At 40.0% G+C, this 18,916-nt stretch overlaps 2 protein-coding genes and 1 long non-coding RNA gene across 5 annotated transcripts in view; 1 reads left to right on the top strand and 2 right to left on the bottom strand.

The window, feature by feature from the left end:
* Positions 1-627: 627 nt before the first annotated feature.
* On the bottom strand, positions 628-4,225 carry LOC110529615 (lymphokine-activated killer T-cell-originated protein kinase homolog). Its single transcript, XM_021611972.3, has 7 exons — positions 4,160-4,225; positions 3,679-3,869; positions 3,452-3,591; positions 3,118-3,287; positions 2,359-2,488; positions 1,214-1,387; positions 628-1,021 (listed from the first exon to the last, which is right to left on the bottom strand). The coding sequence occupies exons 2-7, from the start codon at positions 3,855-3,857 to the stop codon at positions 801-803; spliced, it is 1,014 nt and encodes a 337-aa protein (XP_021467647.3). The 5' UTR covers positions 3,858-3,869; positions 4,160-4,225; the 3' UTR covers positions 628-800.
* A 3,181-nt stretch (positions 4,226-7,406) lies between these two features.
* LOC149981454 (uncharacterized) lies at positions 7,407-7,957 on the top strand. Its single transcript, XR_016497684.1, has 3 exons — positions 7,407-7,540; positions 7,628-7,804; positions 7,895-7,957. It is a non-coding gene; the product is annotated as an uncharacterized LOC149981454 (long non-coding RNA).
* Positions 7,958-11,818: 3,861 nt separating this feature from the next.
* Positions 11,819-18,916, bottom strand: part of LOC110529613 (scavenger receptor class A member 5) — an 84,607-nt gene continuing 77,509 nt past the window's right edge. For all 3 annotated transcript variants that reach the window (XM_021611970.3, XM_090242943.1, XM_090242942.1), the window contains exon 9: positions 11,819-15,014. In XM_021611970.3, coding sequence (XP_021467645.1) covers positions 14,881-15,014 — 134 coding nt within the window. In that variant the 3' untranslated portion in view covers positions 11,819-14,880. The remainder of the gene's footprint in view (positions 15,015-18,916) is intronic.

The following is an 18,916-nucleotide window of genomic DNA, read 5'->3' as shown; positions in this document are numbered from 1 at the left end:
GTTGCGTTTTATAACGGTTAGTTCTAAGATTTTGGGCTGGTGTGGTTACATTTGGTCTGCGGTTGGTACTTATGGTAGCGAAATAGCGGTTGGTACTTATGGTAGCGAAATTGACATTCCCCGGAAACAGATTTAGTGCACTTTCCTACAGTCAACATGCCATTGTGCACTCCCTCAACTTGAGACATGTGTTGCAACAAAACTGCACCTTTTAAAGTGGCCTTGTCCCCAGCACAAGGTGCACCTGTGTAATGATCATGCCGTTTAATCAGCTTCTTAATATGCCACATCTGTCAGAATTTCTCCTTTGAGAATCCATTCACCTAACACCTTTGTGCACAAAATTTGAGAGAAGCTTTGTGCATGTTGCATGTGTTCAGTGTATAACAGTTAAGTTGATAAAGATACAATTTCAGTCAGGCTAGTCTTAATGACGATGAGCATCTAAGCATATTAATTTAACTGCATGATCATTAACAATCTGACTGCTTCAACTGAGAATTCCTTCCTATATTTTACATTACATCTTCAGTTTCAGATTGTGCTGCACAATGTATGCCCACATCAGTTTGACATGAACACATGACACTACTAAAATGCTAAAGTATTAGTCTTTAGAAAAGCAGCTTCTTTAAATTGTTTATAAATTTACTGAGACATTTTGTTTACTACAATTCACCTAAGAGTACAGTACATTGCATACATACAAGTCAAGACAAACAGGAAAGGTTTCTGGATACGAAAACAAGACTAGTCAACATTACAGTATGGTTTGAATAAGATGAGACTAGTCTAACTGATCAGTCTATGACAATGACGTCCGCCTGCATGTTGGACTCCAGAACCTGAACTATTTGGGCAGCCGACGGGCGTTTCTGTGGATTCTCCTCCGTGCAGAGCCAGAAGAGCTCCACCATTCTCTGGTAGGCTCCCCCAAGACTCTCAGAGTCCAGCGCCGGTCGGGTGCCCAACCTCTCATAGTAAGCATCCTCATCAAAGTCATCCTCGTCCATTGAGACATCTAAAAAGAGAAGTAATTTTACAATAAACTTTTATATTTAAGCAATCATTGAGCAAGTGATATTGTTTGACAAACAGTGACAAATCTCAGATCTTATGAAGTAATTATCGAAAACAAGTTAACGTAAGAGAAATAGCCTTTTAAAAAGAGCTCTAGATTCAAATACAGCCAGAGTATGAGAACTCTCCTTACCCTCCTCCTCACTGTTCTCAATCTCCAAGTGAGGCATGGCCAGAGTCATCATCTCCCACAGGGTCAGTCCGTAGGCAAAGATGTCTGCCTTGTCCGTGATCACGCCTCCCTCTTCCAGAGCCTCCTTGGGCTTCCACGGCTCAGTGCCAACGTACTCTGCTTTGGGGTTACTCACTGAGAGAGGCAGAAACAGGAATAGGTTTAAACACGTTATACAGTGATTGAAGCCAGGGTTTTTAGGCATATTGGGAGTTCTTATATTTGACCAACAGTTTATTTGTGGTTCTCAGAAAATCCCAAAATAGAATGTAAAGATCTTAAAGTTGGGAACATGTTTAAGAAACTATTGAAGAATAAAGAGGAATGTATTTGCTTTGAAGCCTAAGTAACAGAAATGGAGATATTGTAAACATTTTTGATCCCCTTTCCTTTTTCTTGCCAGTGTTAACATCTCTTAACTATAATTAATCACACATTGCTCAAAGCATTTACAAGCAAGCTGCATGAAAGGGTGAAACTATTACCAATTTTAGTCTATATAAAATGATTAATGTGCATTAAACAAAGTTCTAGCTCTTCTGCATTTGGTTTGAGGTAAACTAAACTCTTATTGCATTTCACTTGACACCCGGAATGAGTCACTTTTGCCTAGGCCTAAAGCCTATTTCTGAAATACAAGAATACATACACTTGTATTGATTGTGTCCTTTTCATTGAGAGGTTCCATGACCTCATGAAAACAGGCATTGTTTACATGGCAAACCACCTGTTACTCTATACCCCTCCCTACAGCATCACTACCATGAATTCCCAGGCTGTGTTTATAAGAAAGCCCTTGGCATTTGTTCCATTAGGCTCATGACATGAATGCGTGCAACATTGTGAAAATCATCTACAGGCTACTTTGCAGGAACAACAGCTGTTTGGCATTACTCCCAGAGTCCTAAACCAGGCTAGTAGGAATGTACTTTGTTAAAGTATAATTAGGGTTTACACCAGACTAATTTCTCAGGTTCACACTAACAGTGAAAAGGGCAGGTTGTCTGACAACATGGGGAAACGAGGCCTAACGACCAAAATACCAAGTAATGCCTATTTTTCATAGTGTTTAATTGGATGTATTCAGCTCAGATGGTGACATCTACCTTTCATATTCTCATCCAACTGCAAGGAGACTCCCACATCGCAGATTTTGACAGTCTCAAAGTCACCCTTGATGACAACATTGCAAGACTTCATGTCGCCATGTAATAGCTTCTTCTCGTTGTGAAGGTACTGGAGAAAGTGGAAAAAATATATACATTTCAGTGTTTCCTTCCTATACCTCTATAACAATTGTACAGTCATGTGTTTGACTCGCATCAAAAGATGGAATAACATGAAGCATCTGGGAACAATGAGAGGGAAAGAGAAAACAGGAACATTGATATTTAAGGGGATTCTCATGGTGGCTTTTAAAGTTTATTTGGTCATAGCTAGGCAATGAATTAAAGATATCTACACTCAGCAGTGACAATTAAAAAAAACACCCCTCCAGGGGATTACAGAACATTTGAAATTGTGAACCTCAAATTGTTTTTGTAATAACACCAATAGAGGAGGAACTCAAAGACCCTTCACCACATGTCTGTATTCACATCAGAGGAGGATTGAGTTGGGGAAAATGTATAAAAGCAATCTTCAATTACATTTGCTTACATTACATTTGCCGACTTCCCCAAAGCATGAGAAATGAATAAAGGCCATCCATATCAATTAGCCTATCTGTATAATCACATCAAAGCCTATACAGTTTACAGTACTCCTGGTATTACAGCTTTCTGTTTACATGCACGCTCAATTACCCACCCCTTCCGGACCTAGACCAGGTGTAAACTGGGTTCAAAAGATGAGTATGAGGTTACCTGTAGGCCACGCGCCACATGCAAGGCCACTTTCTCAATGGTGGCAGCTGGATAAGCCTTCAGGCCCTCCTCTCTTCGCCACTCTATCAGGTCATTCAGGGACTTCTCCCCACCATACTCCATGGCCAGGCACTTAGAGCCATCATTGGCAGTGGTGAAGGCACGGAATCCTGTCAAATCATATGGCTGTTAATACAGATATCAAGAACCAAATATTGCATGGACTGGGATTTGTTCAACACAATCTTTATAATATGTACAAGTACGGTAACCCTTTTCATGTAGAGTATAGGTCATTACACTGTAAAAAAATAAAAAACATTTTCATTCTTACCAACAATGTTTGGGTGCTGCAGGCCTTTCAGGATATTTGCCTCGTCACAGAGTCGTCTCTGGTAGACACCCACCTGCTTTGAGGCACATTTGTTGTTGATCTTTTTGACAGCCCATGGAGACAGGTTCAGTTTACCAACTCTAAAAAAACGAGCACATGGGAACATGGTCATGACTCGTGACACACCAAAACCATGGGTGACATTGAAGAAGCTAAACAAAACAAACCTGTTCATGAGATACACATTCACCCCAGTTCCACATCCCAGTTTCTTCATGAAAGGGGAGGCAGGGATGGTTATGGGAGTTCTAGGACTGGCAGTGCTACCAGAGAGAAGGCTCTTCACCCTGTCTGGTTTGCAGGGCGTCTTGAATCCATTCACATCACTGGCAATAGTGGAATCCATTCTTTCCTAGATCTGTGACAGATGTAAAATAATTGTTCAATGCTAGCACAGCTGACTGGCTAGCTAACGTGTTATCTAAGGCTAGGCCACTGATCTAGGCGAACGTTTTCCCATTCATAGACGGTAATACCTTAACAGTTAGTTACATATTCGGCTAGGCTAACTTCAACAACCGTCAGTGATCTAACGTTATCGCAGGGACCCAAAGTTAGCGATCATGCTAATTTACTCAAACGTACGATTATGATCGTTTTATGTAACTAAATCATAATGGGATAAATTCACTCATTATTATTTCTTACCAATTTATGTCTTGTAGCTACTAGCTATGTCTTCATCACAAAACCTGCAGAAAACGCGCCCAGCCTTCGTTCAAAAATTGTTTACGTAGGTCAAGTACAGGCGCGCTAGAAGGACAAACGGCACGTCTGTCAAATGAAAAAGCGTTTTAAAATATGTAATGAAAAGAGAAAGTGAATGCCTAGTCAGTTGCACAATTGAATGTATTCAACCGAAATGTGTGTTCCGCATTTGTAACCCACCCCCTCTGAATATGTAGCCCATAGATGTATACAGTGATTGAGCCACAGGAGTTTGGTAGCACCTTAATTGCTCCGTTCCAGCTATTATTATGAGCCGTCCTCCCCTCAGCAGCCTCCACTGCTCAGATTGAGCCCACCAACTATTTGAAATACAGGTCAGTGGCATGGACACACTGGTGTATAATATAATGTCATGATGTAGCTAATGGTGCTTCTGGTTTGATAATATATATATATATATATATATATATATATATATATATGCATGCAAGTAAAATACATGTATTACACCAGCAGAGGGCAGGCATAGGAGCTAAATAGAGAGGTATGTTGTTTGTGTGGACCTTCAGTCTATGTGGATGGTGGGTACATGTAGATGCACCAAAGTGCTTTAACCTACATTAAACATCTTACAAACGTATAGTGCATGTCATGACCACAGGTTATAAATAGGTAGATGTGACCACCAGTGGTGTGTTGAGCAAGGAGGATGGTCCTGTGGTACCATAATATACAGTATCAGATTCCAAATCAATGAAGGCCTACTGTAGTGCACTGAAATGTGAGATTCATGCAGAGCCAACTTGTCAAACCCGTGTTGTTTATCTCTCTTATAAACCACAATTATGTTCAATGCACGTGTGTCTTTTTCTTGACTGATATGGTGTGTGTTCTAAGGGGAGAAAAGATAGCTTTGGGTATGCAAATGTTCTGCACTCTCTCACAGACTGTTTACGCAAGTTAAAAAAAAGTTTATTTATCTTAAATTTTCATGTTTGGGGCCCAAACCCTGGACTCTAGTGGCAGAACAGATATCCAGATTTTCTGCAGATCAAGGGACAAATCCCCTGTTTAATTTGTTATTTAACCAGCCTCATTTGAGCAGATGTCTGCTGCAGCCTGCATGTGTGTCTGAAATGATCCCAAGCACAGTTGAGGCACACGTGTCTTACCCAGTTTCTCCACATGTTCATAGCTACACGACATCCCCATAGCAATGGGCAGACCATGCCCCAGCCATACTGCCCTTCCAGGTGGTACTGCATTCTGTTTAATCACAGGTGGGAACCATTTCAATACCCTAGTTGTTTTCCCTCTTTCATTCAGCACTATATTGTAGAAACATAGTTTAATATGAAGACAGTGCATTGTTGCTACATGTTTTGGTTGTTTTTATAGACATATGTGTTCCTTGGTCAAACCTCAGTGTGGGCTCTGGAGGGGAAGAAAGAGCTGTCCTCAGCTCTGCTCAAATTGGGTGGAATTGGGGAAATCCACAATTTAATCACTTCATGCATGTTTTCAATGTCAAATGTTGTTCTGCATACATGGTTTATTTGTCCATGGTTTTACTTGAATAATCAACTGCATTTTGACAATTTCTTGCTTATTGTTTAACTTTAATTTGGATCATATCCAGTGTGCATATGTTAATCAATTCTGTATATGGACATGTCAACAGAATGTGCGTGTTCCAACAGCAGCTTCATCTGAACATTCAGACACAGGAGATGGAAGACTGTTCAGGAAATCCAGGCCAAAGGCCACCGATAACTCTTGCTAGTTTACAATAGCAAACAGCGGCTGTCAAATCTTTCTTATAGTGTTGATCCTGTCCAGAATACTCATGGGAATATGGGGGAGTTCTGGAGGGCTCTGGGGTAGCAGTTCGAAGTGCAGCCTTGGAATATACTCATTTTTTAAAGTTACACGTCAAGTAGTGCTGATTGCTGGAACTGCCCTTTCTCTCAGAGTTATGTGATGTGAGCCTGCTCTGAACAATGTGGTTTCTTTCCATAAATGAACTGAAGAGATAGTTGTTGAGCCCACTACCCCTTGCACAAAATCCCTGTAAATAGATTCACAGATTGTCATTTCAAATTCTCATACAGAGCTGACTCAATGGGACAGTCATGGATGTTGACGCCAGAGAGGCCTTGTGGGTACAATAGAGGATAAGAGTCGAATGGTTCCTTTGTCCATCTGTGAATTCCACTGAAATATCCCTTAACAAATATTGTCCTCATGTCATACCTCAAATAAACAACTCGGTGTTGTTTGTCTGTGTTTGACATAAAACTGAGGGTAGAAAATAGATTGATACAGTTCCAGATGCTAAAGACTCCCACAATCAGAGTGTAAGAACCTCGGTGTACCAAAGACCCAAACATTTGATATGATAAAATGAATAAGTGCTATTACCTGCATACAATATATATTTTTTAATTTTAAAATAAAAAAATACAAAAATCCCCCAATAAGTGCTATTACCTGCATACAATATATATTTTTTTATTTTAAAATAAAAAAATCCCCCAATAAAAGTTCAAACATGTTGATTAAACACATCTTCCCCTCACTCGTGATTCAAGGTCTTTGTTCTAGGTAGGCAACCCTAGTCCTGGGGCCTGTTGCACAAAAGTAGAATTAAGACATCCGGGATAAATGACTCAGCTGAGCTCAATGAAGCCAAAACATGTGCGTCCAGGCTTAATTGGTTGCACAAAGACCAAGCCAGGATGAGCAGACACGGATTCATTAAGCCAGGTGAAACCAATCCTGGATAGGTGCGCGCTCACGGCTCACTCAAATAGACCCCGCCACAGATCACAGATTAACTGATTTACCATGGCAACTAGAGCCGCGTACTTTTCCCCGTCGGAAGCACAAATCCTCATGGAGGCATACGAGGAGGTAAAAGATATAATTAAGAAGAAAGGCAACACCGCCACAGTGATAAAGCAAAGAGAAAAAGCGTGGCAAAGTATTGCAGACCGCCTGAATGCGTAAGTAGTGCACAATTACACACTCACCGCTCCGCTGAAACATCACAATTACAATTCAAATATTTAATTCACATCTCCAAAAATGCAGTTGTACTGTAATTATGAAACGGTTAATTTTTTTTATTGAAATGCACTGCAGATATGAGTGAAATTGTGTAAAGTAACTCCATCACACTGTATAAAGCTATGATAAAATTTTTGATATTTTTACTGAAAACAAGACAAAAATACCAAGTAATTTTTTGCAGTGTGACTCCATTAAGTGTGTGTGTGTGTGTGTGTAGATTAAACATGAACGGGCCAAAACGGACATGGCAGCAGGTCAAAATCAAATACAAGAACATTCTGCAGAATGGTATGGTCCCTGACTAATATTTAACAAAGCACAAGCATATATTGTACCCAGAAGGTGCCTGCTCACACATTGTCTGTACTGTTTTAGCAGTGAAAAAGAATACCCACAGACAAGGCACGGGTGGTGGGTCACCAAAGGCTGACCTTACCCCAGCAGAGGACATGGCTTTGGAGCTAAATAAAGGCAGGCCCGTCTTAGAGGGGATCCCTGGGGGGAAAGAGACGAGCATAGGTTCCTCCCAAGATGCCACCCGCTTCATTCAAGGTATGTCCTTCCATCTCTACATGGGATACAACCACATTCATATTGAATCAATTTGGACTGTCTGACTTTGGTTTACCTATTGCCTTGCAGTGTCTGGCAGCACTGTGTTCCTGTTAGAGCCACCAGCACAAGCACCAGACGATGCTGATCCAGTGAGTACTCCATCAAAGGCATACTGTAGGCCTGGCATGTCTTGTCTACTAGCTTCAATATGAATCCGATTAAATGTGATAGGGTGAAGGCCCCAGTGCAGCAGCAACAGCACATGATGGAGACGATGATGAGGAGGAGACCATCTCTCTGGATTCCAGAAGGCATGAGGTATCATGTTAAGACTGTGAAAGTACTATTTACTCTACAATGGTGAGGAGTCCTCATCAAAATCAAAAAATCTAATTTCTTTTACAGGACCCAGATGCTATACAGTGGGAAAACCAGCCTGGCAACATAGTGCGTATTAATAAAAGGACACCACATCCTGCCAAATTCCAGCTGCGCTAATTGTATTGTGTTCACAGAGCTCACAAGCTATCAGAAAGTTGTATGGCAACCACCTCCGGTGCCAAATAGAACTGGCAGACATAGACATTCAGTACAAGAAGAAAAAGATGGAAAATCTTGCACTGGAGTTCGAAATAAAAAAGAGGACAATTAGGAAACTGGACCTTGAAATAAAAAAACTTGAGAGGGAGGTGAGATATGCCTTCAATGTACACTGTATGCTAACTGTAACACAAATGTATTAATCATTATTTTTCTTTCCTCCCCCAGCTCCAAGAAGATGACACAGCTCAAAATAAAAATTAGGTATATTCTCGTAAAGTCAAGTGAGCCATGACATATGAGCTCTTATTGTGAGCACACAGGACGGTGGCATCTTTCTAAGGTTTTTTTTATTTTCCCAGCAATCAGTACAACCAAGTCATCGTTATAAGGCATCGCCCTCTTTTGCCCACCGCCCCCAGCACCAGGTGTGGCCACTAGCCTATATGAAGGCCCAAAATTGTGTGTTCCTTTCTGCTCTGACAATGGCATGCCCATTCGTGCGAGATGTGGTGGATGAAGAAGCACTTGTGCTGAGGAGAGCCTTCAGGTGAGAAAGGGTCTTCAGGGACCGGTTGGACCCACTGGCCTTCCCTGATGACCATCTATATGAAAGATACAGGTTTTCTGCAGATGGCATCAGGTATCTATGCAGACTACTGGGTCCCAGGATTAAGCACCGCACTGCACGGAGCCATGCACTGAGTGTGGAGCAAATGGTTTGTGTGGCCTTGCGCTTTTTTGCTAGTGGAGCCTTCCTGTACTCAGTGGGGGATGCAGAACAGCTGAACAAGGCCACAATTTGCCGCACAATAAGGAGTGTGTGTCTGGCTATCAAAGCATTAGCAGATGTCTTCATCTCCTTCCCTGGCCACAGAAGACTCTGTGACATCAAAGAGGAGTTCTATAGGATTGCAGGTAAGAGGATCTACAAATTACAGGACAACTGTTAACACATAGTAGGATACTCATTACTTTGTGTGACAGGTTTCCCCAATGTCATTGGTGCAGTGGACTGCACACACATAAGGATAAAAGCCCCCTCAGGTGCCCATGAGGCCGATTTTGTGAATAGGAAATCCTTTCACAGCATTAATGTTCAGGTGAACATAACTTTTTGATATTGTCCATTGACGAACACTCTGCATTGCCAGTGATGTGCATTGATTGGTGTAATATTCCTCATCTTATGATTTCAGATGGTCTGCAATGCTGACTGTGTGATCAGCAATGTTGTGGCAAAATGGCCTGGCTCAGTCCATGACTCCAGAATCTTTCGGGCCTCTGAAATCTATCAGTGCCTATCACAAGGTAAGCCACACAACCCCTATTTATAACCATCATGGCTGTGTCAAGAATATCACTGTGTTTATGAGGTAGTAATGATGAGATTTTGTGTTGACAGGTGAATTCTCTGGTGTGTTGCTGGGAGACAGGGGGTATGGCTGCCAGCCTTTTCTCCTGACACCTTTCACAGACCCCCAGGAAGCACAGCAGGCCTACAACCATGCCCATGCCAGGACCAGGGCCAGAGTTGAAATGACCTTTGGCCTCCTGAAGGCACGCTTTCACTGCCTTCACAAATTAAGGGTCAGCCCTGTTAGGGCATGTGATATTACTGTGGCTTGTGCTGTCCTCCACAATGTGGCCTGCCTGAGGAAGGAGAGGGCCCCCAGAGTGCCACCAGCCATGGACTGGGACAATCCGGCAATCTTCCCTGATGACGACAGTGGTCGGCTGCTGAGGGACCAATATGTGTTGAATTATTTTAGTTAGTATGTGTGCTTTCAATTTTGGTTAAATATGTCCTGCGGTGGCAGAGGAATTTGGGTTTTTTTGGGTTCGTTTTTTGACGAATTTGGCCTCTTATGATGTTTGTGCGGTATACTGTGTGTAATACAAGGCTGCAGGGAGGCTACTGCATCCATTCATTTGTCTGTTCAGTTGTGCAGACATGCAGGGTGTGTTATACACATTCAAAGGTCTGTATATGTATCATTTTGTATAATATGCTTAGATTCTGTGCTTTCCATCTTGTAGAGTCACTGTGACTTCAGTTTTGAAAGGAGCTGATGGTTTACCTGCTTTGTTTTGTCCTTATTCAATAAAGGAACATAATGTTACACATTGTGTTTTTATATTCATATGGAATGTGTATTTGTTTATATGACAGAGTACTAGGGCCACACTGAAGAAAAAGGATAAAGTCATAAATTTATGAGGCTGGTTCTTTCTGCAGAAAAGCTACATATTGTTTTTACAGTTTTGATACTTATGACAATGTGATACTTAATATTCTGGCACATCAGCATGTCTTTGTTTATGAAACCATACTGAAGTACAATTTCACGAAATGCCCCACATCTGTCATTTTAACAACTGTCCTCCTTTAAAACAACTGGTTACAATATTATGACTTGTGTTTTTTTTCCCCTCTGTGGCCCTAATATTCTAGCATTTTATATATAGCCTTATAGTCTATGGGAAACTGTAAATTATCTAATGATAGCAACATCATCTAAAAATCATTTTTTATCCAAAATCATTGAAATTAATGATCACAAACGTTTAAATAACAGTGGGTCTAGTTATATGTGATAACAATGTATAGTGAGCAGTGAAATAACTATTGGTTTCCATTTGTGGTGACTGCTGACTGACATTAGGGATGAGATTAAATAGATCCTGGAATTTAGCCTGGTCTGGAGCAGGCTAGCTCCACAGAATAAATCTCCATGGTAATTTATACCATAACATATCCTCCTGCCCCCTATCCATCTTTAGTGCAACCGGATTACGGATCAATTGAGCCAGGATCACCAAGATATCCTGGCTTAATCCCTTATCCTAGTTTTGTGCAACAGGCCCCTGGAGTGCCGCAGGGACTTCATGTTTATTATGTAACTGACCTGAAACCAGGTGTGTTCAATTTAGGCAATCACTGAACTGATCAATTAGCTCAGTTGATCAGGTGTAGTGCCTATTTGGAACAAAATCCTGCAGTACCTGCAGCACTCCAGGAACACTGGTTCCTTCCCCTGCCCTAGGCTCACCATATGTTGAAGTGATCAGGTGATTCTCCAGCAGTCATTTCTATATCCGTCCTCCATGTGGAACCACTTTTAACGTAATTGTTTCTCAGTTGTCAATCCAGAGATGCCATGCCCAACTTCCTCTCTCCATCTTCACCTGTTTTCTTGATGTAGCTACAGCAGGGTTTCACAAACACGGTCTTCGGGACCCCAAAGGGTGCACGTTTTGGCTTTGCCGTTGGACTATACAGTTAATTAAAATAATCATCAATTGTTGATAATTTGAATCAGCTGTGTACTGTTAGGGCAAAAACCCTTGAGGTCCCGAGGATCAAGTTTGGGAAACCCTACTGTAACTATAGTATGGGATAGGATTACCTAGCTTTCTACTGAATTGCCTCTAACCTCATTTTAATAAAAATAAATGTCCACACAAACAAATTAATACCATTTTATTCTTTCAACAGTACATTATCTTTTTTTTATCAGCAAGAAATATCAAGTTTCAAAGTATTATCTAATGAACATATGACATATTGTCACATATTCACTGTATTTATTTAAACATTTCAAATTACATGAAAAAATACTATACTATGGTATAAATACTATGGTATTCACTGTAGTGTTTTGCAGACTTTACTGTAATATTCACTGTAGTATTTACTGTGGTATACTGTATATTCACAGTTAACTATCGTATAATTATTGTAGTAAAATAAAACTAGTGTATATACTACAGTTTTTAATGTAGTGTTTTTTTAAAGAGATTACTGTAGTACTTACTATAATGTTTTTGTTTTATTATATTTGACATAAGTGGAGGCTTTGTCCTTGAGGAAATCTACTGGACAAGTACTAAAAATATCATGTTTTCAATTACCTGTATGTAGTTGAGACTGGGGGTCTAAACAGATAATTCAGCACTTCTGCTCTTTTCTATCATCTGTGGGTAACACAATATATGGTCTATACTTGGCATGTAGGTTTCTCACTTGTGGGTGGAACAAATTGGAATATGGGGGAAGGGAATGTTTTCCACTAGTTACCATACCCACAAAGTCTAAATTTGCTATAACATAAAAAATGGATGAAAAAAAATGGATTCTTCATCTAAATTTAAGGTAGGTATAAGGTTAGCAGTGTATTTAAGGTTAGGGTTAAAGTTACGGTTAGGTTTAAAATCACATTTTAAGAAGATAAATTGTAGAAATAGGCGGGGCTTAAAATGCTATGCGGCTGTGGTAACTAGTGACAACCGAGGGGAATGGGCAGTGTATATGCTAATTAAATATTGTAGTATTTAATATAGTTTTAAAAAGTTTAGTGTTTTTGCCGACTGTAGTGTTTTTGCGGACATTACTGTTGTAATTACTACAGTGTTTTCTTTGCAGATAATACTGTAGTATTTACTATAGTATTCTACGGTATATTCCAACGTTCTCTAGTAAGTACTACCACACATGATCGAGGGATGCTACAGTGTGTAGTATAGTATTTTACAGTATTACAGTTTACTGCAGAATTTTATAGTAAGTGCTGTAGTATTCTATAGTAAACTGTAGTATTTTTTCATGTGGGCCGGGTGTTATGACCAGCACAATCGATAAACAGATATTTACACTCCTCAAAAGTCCTTTATTAAATCTTGTCCAATAAAAGTGTTGGTTAGAGTTACAGGGGTACCATGGTATAATAAATCAACCAATCTCGACTTCACATTCTGTGGCAATTATAGCGTCCTGGTATTTGATAGTATGTTCCTAAAGTGGGAACTTGGGTTTGTGGTCCCTGTTATACAAATCAAAATTGTGTGCAGGCTGCTCCCTTGTACTTGAAAAGGCATTGCATGACTGATGAATTTACAGAACAGATGAAGATCCATGCAACAATTACCTCTATGTTCACAGACTAACTGCACCCTAGTTGAATATTTGAGAGTGGATTATAATAGTAATGATCACATACTGCAGGAATATGTATTTCTACAAAACCAGAATAATTTCTTTCTATGAAAATAATTCTGAAGAATTCCAATAGAAAATATTTTTTTATAGTTTCTTTCCCAAGAGGGAAGCACTACCAATCTGAATGAAAATATACAAAGAGGGTAAGGTGTTATCTTTGACAGTAGTCACATACACCAGAAAGGTGCAGTGAAATGTGTTGTTTTACAGGATCCGCAATAGTAGTACGGCTCCCCTGGAGCAAATTAGGGTCAAGTGCCTTGCTCAAGGGAACATCTACAGATTTTTCACCTTGTCGGCTCAGGTATTCAAACCAGAAAACTCTATAGCACTCTTTAGCACTGGAGGCTGGTGGGAGGAGCTATGGGCTCGTTGTAATGGCTGGAATGGTATAAATGAATGGAGTCAAAAATGTGGTTTCCATATGTTTGACCTATTCGATACCACTCCATTTATTCCATTCCAACCATTACAATGATCCCGTCCTCCTATAGCTCCTCCCACCAACCTCCACTGCTCTATGGCACTCTATAACACCTCAATAGCACTTGTCGGAATATGAACCTCAGTGGATGAAAGTGAGGACCATGTCTAAAGGGGAGCTGCTTCCACGCTTCAAATGAAAAACTGAGAGATAGTCCAGATTTATGTGTCTCAAAGTATATCAAACCTAGTCCTCAGGACCTCAGCACATATCTTTGCTTATCCCAAAGCAATATTTGTCTAGGCTCATCTACAGAAATCTATGATAAAATATATCATGCTCATGGAAACACTTGATTTACATTTGAAAGTGTATTACATCAGCGTTTGGTTTTGCTTATTTCACACAATAATCTATATTTCCCTGTTTCCTTTCCTGTGATAAACCTCAAGTCGTTGTGCATGTTTTACAATTGCATAAAAATGTTCCCAAAATATAAAAAGCCATCTAGGGCTGTAATTTGTCTTACTTTAGTCCTGGTTTCCATACATAAACCAACCGTTACGTCTCCAAACCGCCCCTGCAATTGTCGATGAAGAAAGAGGCATTTTTGGCTGCACTCTAACATAATCAAAATTAGCCAGTTGAAGGGAGAATAATGAAAGAGAGAGAGAGAGAGAGACTCTAAGTCATGATGATAAAAAAAACAATGCTTGCTTCCACAGACAGAAATGTTGAAATCGACAGACACAAGCCAATCAATCGTACTGGGGCCAAGCCATACACCTATTTCAAATGGCATTAGTTCCCTTTCTTTTCTTTGTAATCGCGTCATCTGTCAACAATTGGACAAACATTTGTGACTGACCATTTTTTAAGTTGGTCCTTTATAGGCACTGAATCTAGTTCAGCTATTGTTAAACATACTTTACTTAGACAAAGTCGGCCATGAGGCCCTAAAGGGGTCTGAAGTCAAATCAGTTGCCCACAGCAGTCAGTAGGTGTAGGGCGTCAGAATGCAGCCCCTCTGCTCTGCCTCACGCTGCCTGTCATCTGCAATTTAACTCTGCAGTTTAGAACTGAACTCAGTGGGAGTTAAAATGGTGGGTGTTAGGTGTTGCATGTCACCCCCGCATCCTCCACGTGCCCACAGTTAGTCTTGCCCCAGCCTGAGAACTTGCACTGGTGGATGGTGTCCTCATTCCCAACACAGGCCACATCATCCATCCAGATGAGCCCAGTACCTGTAGAAAGAGACAGGGCAATATATTAGAGACAGAGATAGAGATAGAGAGAGAGGAAACACTTTAGTCAAGATTTACCTGACAGTGCAGGTCACTCCAGTACTTACAGAAACATATGGTTTTCAACTGAGATTATAAAGGAGGGATTTAGAGGATTTTTTCAAATACATTTTTCATATTTTTTTATTTCACCTTTATTTATTTAACCAGGTAGGCCAGTTAAGAACACGTTTTCATTTACAACTGCGACCTGGCCAAGATGAAGCAAAGCAGTGTGACAAAATCAAACAACACAGAGTTACACATAAACACACGTACAGTTAATAACACAATATAAATAATCTATGTACAGTGTGTGCAAATGTAGAAGAGTAGGGAGGTAGGCAATAAATAGGCCATAGAGGCAAAATAATTAAAATTTAGCATTAATACTGGAGTGATAGACGTGCAGATGATGATGTGCAAGTTGAGATACTGGGGTGCAAAACAGCAAGTAATAATATGGGGGTGAGGTAGTTGGGTGTGCTATTTACAGATTGGCTATGTACAGTGATCGGTTAGCTGCTCTGATAGCTGATGTTAAAAAGAGAGTTGCATGGGGCCAGCCAAGTATCAGTCTCTGATGTTCTATTCTTTCTCTCAAATCATAGCCTTTATCTCAAGTGAAGATACTGTGATAGCAGAGACTAGTCTGGCCATACTCAGGCTCCTCTCCTATCTCTCCTAGCCCCTCAGTCTGCTGAGTAATTCATCACACGAGTCTCCTCTGAGAGCTCTTGGAAGCGTTAATGTGAGGCAGATATCTGGCAGAGGGATGAGAGCACGCCGTGTCTCCACAAACACAGAAGTTCTGGAGACTGGAGCAAGCCTCTCCTTTCTCCCGTCCACAGGCATCAGCTAGGGTAGCTAAGCACCACCAGAGGGGACCTCTGGCATGGAACCTCTGTCTGAAACTGGGTTTATTGTTGTATCAATTACATTGAAGACAGAGCTGGGAGGCCGACAAACAAACATGACAACACCCCCCAGGGCCTGCTTCTTGATCCAAATTAAAATTATTTCAAGACCCAGTCAAGATCTCCGGGATGGCTTAATGAATTGTTGCTGTCTGAAGAATGATGTGCAAAATGAATATACAATGTATAAAGGCACCTTAGGAATTCCATTGTTCATGATGAGTTTGGAGTTACAATGGTAGACTTGGGACAATGAATTCATCATGCGCTATGAGAAGAAAGGTCACGTCATCAATCAGTATGTAAATCTGATGGGAATGCATTTGTGTGCTTGAGGGCTGGATGGTTTTACACTCTGTCTATTGTTCTACCACTGTGCTCTTTTTGGGATCTAAATGACTTTACTTGCTAAATAAGCAGGTTTGATAAGTTCACTAACATAATTCAAAGACATAGGATCTTAAATATATGCCTAACATAACCCAACTTGGTTTGATCTATAACAACAAGGTCTAATATACATGCAAGAAAACCGCACAGATAAACAGTATATCAAACCAATCCACATAATATATGTTTCTAAGATGCAATATGTCATATGAATGTCTCTGGCCCAACAAAGGTTCCCACAAAGTTACATTAGCATAAGCATGTCTGTCTTACTCCACATTTGAATCAGATTTCATCAGGGTTATATTTGAATGCTGACAAAATAACAAGCACAAAAAGCACAATATGGTTTTTATAAACCTGAATCAGACGTTCATTTATTTTACTCTATGATGAGAGTTTACAGATATGCATGAGGGCTTCCTTCCATAGACCAATCAGAGGCTGTGTACGGGGTGAGAGGATTCATAGACAGACTTGATGAAAGACCATTAGAGGCCAATATAACATCAATATATCCTGCTCTAGTTGGAGCCAGCAGACTAGACCATCAAAACTATTTAACGTCAGTGCTGGTCTGATATAGCGTACAAATAGAAGTCTGTAATGAGAATTCTTTGTGTTGTTTGGTAGTAATGTCTCAATTTCAGCAATGTTATCTATCGTTGTGTGTCTTGGCTCCAAAGAAGTATTATCCCTAATGTTCAAATGAGTCCTGTCCCTCTCATGTTTAAGAACAGGATGTGTAAGTAAATATCATACCATATTGTTTTCCATATACTTTATGACCAACGGTATTGTCGAGGACGGACCACAATCACGAAGGCCTGGCCTATTGTCTATCTACTCTATTCGTTTGTTCACAGAAACATTTTGAACTTTAGGTGTGAGCAATATTTTCCCTTCGAATGTTGGCAAACACAGTGTGTATGATCAGAGTTCTGCTCAAAGGTCTTTCTACCACATTTAGCACCATAAAGTGCTAACGTGCCGACTCGTAGCACAACCAACTACATTACATTGAGTCGTAGCACAACCAACTACATTACATTGAATAACTGAAACATCTTGAGTGCAGCATGAACATGAAGCAAACTTGAAAAGAAAACTTAGCCTCACAAATGGGGTCTATGAAAGACACATTTACAATTGTTTCATTCGTCCTCAAATAACATACGCCCTCAAAAGCCAATGTGAATTATAATACATTTTAAAGCATGGCTCTTGGAATAAGTATTCCCAGAAACAAATAATATTAATACACCATAATATGTTGATTGGACCTAACAGAGGTGTGTGTGTGTGTGTGTGTGTGTGTGTGTGTGTGTGTGTGTGTGTGTGTGTGTGTGTGTGTGTGTGTGTGTGTGTGTGTGTGTGTGTGTGTGTGTGTGTGTGTGTGTGATGTAATGGTAGTTGTTGAAAAAAGGTCATAGAGGAAACAGATATTACCACTGGGACTTTTTTGATGGCATCTGGCTCCTATGATTTTTCCATATAAACTTATATGAATCTCAGTAGTATTCTACTGCTGTGTGCACTAATACCCACCATAAAAAAGTACAATTACAAAAACAAATGATAAAAATCATAATCCAACACCCTGAAACACATTTATCACAGTCTGTACTGTAGTTAGTTCCTAACTAGATGGAGATAAACTGCAAAGTGGCTTCCCAGCTAGCACATAATGTTCTGAGAACCATATGTTTCTTAGAGCTTGGTGAGAGTGTGGTTGTCCTATGGTTATTTTGCATACAACCTTCCCACAACGTTCTGGGAATTGTGCAGGATAGTAGTTTGGCTTTGGAACATTTAAGGAACTTGACAAAATACCGTTATTTTCTTGGTATTTCATTACGTTAACAGAACGTTTCCGAAAAGTTCAAACATGTTTACATTGGATTACATTACAGTTCTATGAATGTTCTCCAACTGGCTTGACATTGGGAATGTTCTCAAATAGTTCAGAGAACATTAAGAAACAATGTTCTCCTGTGGGAATTTCAATATTTAAGCATAATGTTTCCACCAGGTTTCCTCATGGTTCTATTTAAAATAATGTTCTCAAATAGTTCAGAGAACATTAAGAAACAACATTCTCCTGTGGGAATTTCAATATTTTAAGCATAACGTTTCCACCAGGTTTCCTCGTGGTTCTATTTAAAGTAATGTTCCGTTCTCAATTTGTTCTGAGAACGTTAAGAAACAACGTTCTTCAATGGGAATTTTAGTATTTAGCATAATGTTTTCTGTCAGTTTCCTCATGGTTCTATTTTGAGTAATGTTCATGAACATGAAAAAACCTTTCTGTAAAATGTAAAAACCACAAGAAAACATTAGTAACGTTCAAGGACCGTTCTAAGAATGTTATTTAAAAACATATACATTCCTTTCTCAGCGTCAACAAAACTCTCTCTATTCTCTATCTTGTTAAGTGTGTTCAGGTCCACTAAATGACCCTGATCTGAATGAGAGCTTGTTTCCTATGAAATGGGGTCTGTTTGAATAGACTAAAATCAATTGCTTTGTATGAGTAAAAAAAACATGGCATGCTAG

The sequence above is a fragment of the Oncorhynchus mykiss genome, chromosome 8 (assembly GCF_057628025.1).
Source record: "Oncorhynchus mykiss isolate SJ-2025 chromosome 8, ASM5762802v1, whole genome shotgun sequence".
NCBI lineage: Eukaryota > Metazoa > Chordata > Actinopteri > Salmoniformes > Salmonidae > Oncorhynchus > Oncorhynchus mykiss.
The sequence above is the reverse complement of the archived record's forward strand: the minus strand, read 5'-3'. Positions and strand labels throughout refer to the sequence as shown.